The 4,329-nt window shown below is 36.0% G+C and overlaps 1 protein-coding gene across 1 annotated transcript; it reads left to right on the top strand.

Annotated features, from left to right (window-relative positions):
- The first annotated feature begins 1,827 nt into the window (after positions 1–1,827).
- LOC120560425 (cytochrome c oxidase subunit 7C, mitochondrial) lies at positions 1,828–4,073 on the top strand. Its single transcript, XM_039802923.1, has 3 exons — positions 1,828–1,985; positions 3,410–3,551; positions 3,973–4,073. The coding sequence occupies exons 1-2, from the start codon at positions 1,911–1,913 to the stop codon at positions 3,524–3,526; spliced, it is 192 nt and encodes a 63-aa protein (XP_039658857.1). The 5' UTR covers positions 1,828–1,910; the 3' UTR covers positions 3,527–3,551; positions 3,973–4,073.
- Positions 4,074–4,329: the final 256 nt, after the last annotated feature.

The raw sequence follows: 4,329 nt of genomic DNA, 5'->3' as shown, positions 1-4,329 counted from the left end.
ACATATTAAAGAGTTATGAAAGTGTTCCCAAAAGTGTATATAAAATTCAACAGATAGGCCGTTGATTCCTGGAGATTTGCCCTTTTAATCTTTAATTTCATTGACTGACAGGTCAGATTCACAGTGATTTAAACTCCTCATCAATTGAAGGGATGGTAGCTTGAACATTATTCAGGAAATTTGCACAATCACTTGTATTAAATTGTGATTCATATAAATTCCTATAAAATTTGGTGACAAAATTAGAAATTAGCTTTGGATCTTTAGAAGGAACTCCGTCAATATTAAGGGCAGATAAAGATTTTCTTTTAAAATTTCTTTTCTCAAGAGCAAACTAGTAACTGGTGTTCTTTTCCCCTTCTTCAAGCCATTTGGCTCTTCACCTAATGGACGCTCCTTTTGCCAAGTCTAAATAAATTTGGTCCAGCTGTAGCTGGATTTTCCTTATTTCGAGTTCTTCTTCCAAATTAATGTTTACTTTTGTCAGTAAAAGGTCAAGTTTGTGCATCAATTCAGCTTCCACCTTACTTTTTTCTTTTTTTAGTTCCTTACTTCTTTTAATAGCAACACATCTGACTTTGTATTTAAAGAGTTCTCATTTTATCCTGTAGTTGTCGTTTAGGCCGTAATTGAGGAATTCTTCTGCTAGTTTTTTGATAGAGTCATTAAAGGAATCATCCTTCAAAAGAGAGTTGTTAAATTTCCAATACCCTCGAAAACCTGAGGAACAAGTAGGATCTAATAGTATCACTTAATTTGTTTATATTGTTTTGGTCAGTTAATGGGGGGCAAGATGATTAACTTCTTTTCACAAATTGAAAGGATAGATGACAAACAAAAATAAAAAAAAATATAAATTCTAGATTTTAAAGTAAGTCTTCTGTTATACCAAGTGAAGTCGGTTTGGGATTGAAGGAGTGCGCATCGCACAGTGAAGGAAAGGTTGGAGCAAGAACCGACAGGTTGCAAGTGCTCTTGACGACTCAAGCTGGTCTGCGATCTCTAAGCCTAGTGGGGTCTCTATCTATCTCGTCATCAGGACATTCATTAAAGTCTCCACAAAGAATTATAAGAACCCTGGTACTTAATATTCAGATCTTTCAATTTGGATGCTATTTCATTAAATAAGACCTTGTTAGAAGCGTGGGAATTAAACCCATATATATTACAAACAATAAAGATAGCATTGTCTAGTTTAATTATCAGTGTAATCCATCTACCATCTTGAGAAGAAACCGTTTCAAGAATGTCCCCTTTAAATTTATGTAATAAAATTAAAACCCCTGCTGAATAATTAGTACCATGGCAAAAATGAGCTAAATTACCCCATTGAGTCTTCCAGAATTTGGCATCTGATTCACAAGAATGTGTTTCCTGAAGTAAAATAAAAACAGCCTCAGTTCTCTTGCACAAAAGAAAGATTGCTTTCCTCTTAGTAATATCCCTAATACCTCTGACATTTAAAGACATAATATTTAGAGAAATAATCATAAAATCCATACAAAACATTTTATGGAAAAAAAGGAATACCTATAAATCACTTGAGCACCAAAAACCTTGAAAAGTGCTAAGAAAATCCACCAAAAAGGAGGTGATTAACAACCATTTAAACTGGCATAACAGATAGTGACAGAGAAGGCGATGTTATAGCCATCACAATTTGTTTTCATCATAAAGATAAGTATTATTATAGGCAGAGCTATATGGACCATGGAGTTTATATCTAAATATGTTAACAGAGATTCGGTAGACGTCCACCTAAAGTCTTCTCCGGTATTTTAACTACATTTCCCACACGCTTTGGCGTCATTTCCCATAACCCTTTGCGCCGCTGCTCTACCGCTCACAGGAACAAGAAGGTCGTACATAACAACGCTGTACTAAGGCAGAGAAGACACCAGACTGTAATCATGCTGGGACAAGCTGTAAGGCGATTCACAACGTCTGCTGTTCGTTCTTCACACTATGGTGAAGGACCAGGACAGGTGAGATTATCTCCTAAAAGCAGCATTAACGTTATTGTTTTAAATGGGATATTATCTGTATCCGGCCTTGTCTGTATCCACATCCTAACGTTAGCTGGCCTTGGAGGTCACACCAGCGTTATAGCAATGCTAGCAAAACTAGCCATATGCATGTGTATTTTCTACTTTACAATGTAACCAAACATTTTAAAGACGACGACAGCCTTATGACAGCAAGTGTTGATTTGTTGAGGAAGCCCTGGGAAGGCGACCTGTTGGCTAGCATTAGCTTCGTGGCTAAAACGGTAACTATTAGCTAATTCCATCAATGCTACCAAGTTAGCAAGCCCTTTAGCACCCAGAATAAGTCAGTTAAAGCTTTCTACAGTGCTTGCCTGCATTTAATAAGATGCATGTATCTTGGCAAGACGAAAGTAAACCCACAAACGCTTACAGTAATGCGAATGTTAATATATGAACGAAGTTGTTCAGTAACGTTACTTCCGGCTAATTGCTGAAAGGTCACAGCTGGATGCTAACAACAAGCCAACCTGGAGGAAGGTGCTCTTCACGTTTTGGTATTGCCGAGAGTAGACCGCCTGTGGCAATTTAGCATATTCTAGAATTAAATATAGAATAATGTTTATTGATGCTGTAGCTGCCTCTGATGAAAGAAATAGCGGACATCACTAAATTAGTTCACATAAATCTAGCAGTTTAATCCGTTCAATGTGTATTTTAGTACTCCACATTGATAAATGCATCTAACGAAGTAGTTTGGTGTTGAATACTGTTACTTTGGGCCCTGGTTGCATTATACAAGGAGCTACTTCAGTTTATAGCCAAGTGTATTTTTGATGTGAACTGCTTGATTCATATTTTACAATTCATTTTTACAGTTTTAAAATACAAGGCACACAGGGACTCACATTAGAGTTCAGAGTTGGCGTTCTTGGCCCATTGATCATGTTTAAGTTGTTTTGTAAATATTCCTAATTGGCTTCAGTTTTCCTAATTTAAATTTGAGCTGTTAAAATGCACACACTAAAAATGCACACCCAGAGACTCCTAATCACCTACAATGGTTGGTGTAAAACATCTGTCTTACTTGACTTATTTGGTAATAAATCAATTTAACTCTAATTTATAACATTTTTACCCTAAGTCCTGCCATTAATTTCTTGCTGCCCTCTATACCTGGATGTATTATGCAGCACTTTGTATATATACTGCATATCCTACTAATAATGTATGACTAAACTGTAAAATAACCTGTTCATTGCCAGGTATGGATTTAAATGTGTATTACATGTGAAAATCAAGTGCTTTATAAGAACAATATGTAGTCAAAAACGGTAATGTTTAATAAGGAATAATGTAATGCAAAAGAGTTGCATTACTATTCTTGGAGATTTCCCTAAGTCGTAATACTCGTCTTTTTACAGAACCTGCCGTTTTCCGTGGAGAACAAGTGGCGTCTGCTCGGCATGATGGTGGTGTTCTTTGGCAGTGGCTTCGCATTCCCCTTCATTGTCGTCAGACACCAGATCCTGAAGAAGTAAAATGGACCATTACTCAGCCTTCAAGGTAATTATGACTGTGACTATAAACTGTTTATCTAGCATATCTGTTTTCATTAAAATGTCATGGTGATGTGGCATTTACTTCAGCCTTGGTTTGAATAGTGACCAAAGACAATGACAGTCCTTCATTGTGCCTCTTTACCCTTTTGCTCAGCCGCATATCTTATATAAATTACCTGTATGTCTGAGAGTGATGGCAACGAATGTCATGTGGGTTGATATCGATGCTCTGTTTAGATAAGCTTGCACTTTAGCAAGTTAATGTGACAGTTTATTGCAGACATTGATGTGCATCATGTGGGTGTAGGTCAGAGTTGTTGTCACATTTATCTTTACTGGTGTTGACTTAGAAATTGCTTTTCTGTCATCAGGTGTATGCAAGTCATCTTATCCCCTTTTGTCCTTTTTTCTTGTTCTCCCTGCAGGTCGTCAGCTGGAACATATTTATCCATCGAGTGTTATCCATGTAGATGAATGGGAATCTCTTAATTTTCTTTGTAAATAAAGTTTCCTCAACTAAAACAAAGAAGTCTTCTTTTAGTCTTTTTTTTTTTTTTTTGCAATTCTGGTATCTGTTTTCTGTGTAAAAGCTATTATATGTACATTACAGAGAGTAAAAGTAGTATATACATGGCTAGCTGTTGACATTTTTGTTAATGATTTCATTATTTTATTTATGTAATCAAGCTTGCTCTAGTCTCATTTTAGCTACCCAACATGCTTGATTTATTGTAACATGCTTAAGAACATGTTTATTATATAAAATATTTAGGTATAGAATA

The sequence above is a fragment of the Perca fluviatilis genome, chromosome 6 (assembly GCF_010015445.1).
Source record: "Perca fluviatilis chromosome 6, GENO_Pfluv_1.0, whole genome shotgun sequence".
Classification (NCBI taxonomy): Eukaryota; Metazoa; Chordata; class Actinopteri; order Perciformes; family Percidae; genus Perca; species Perca fluviatilis.
The sequence above is the reverse complement of the archived record's forward strand: the minus strand, read 5'-3'. Positions and strand labels throughout refer to the sequence as shown.

Bases quoted from the DNA above. Each gene is read 5' to 3' on its own strand.
- LOC120560425 (XM_039802923.1), top strand. From the start codon at position 1,911: ATGCTGGGACAAGCTGTAAGGCGATTCACAACGTCTGCTGTTCGTTCT. The intron at 1,986-3,409 runs GTGAGATTATCT...GTCTTTTTACAG, and splicing joins ATGGTGAAGGACCAGGACAG to AACCTGCCGTTTTCCGTGGA.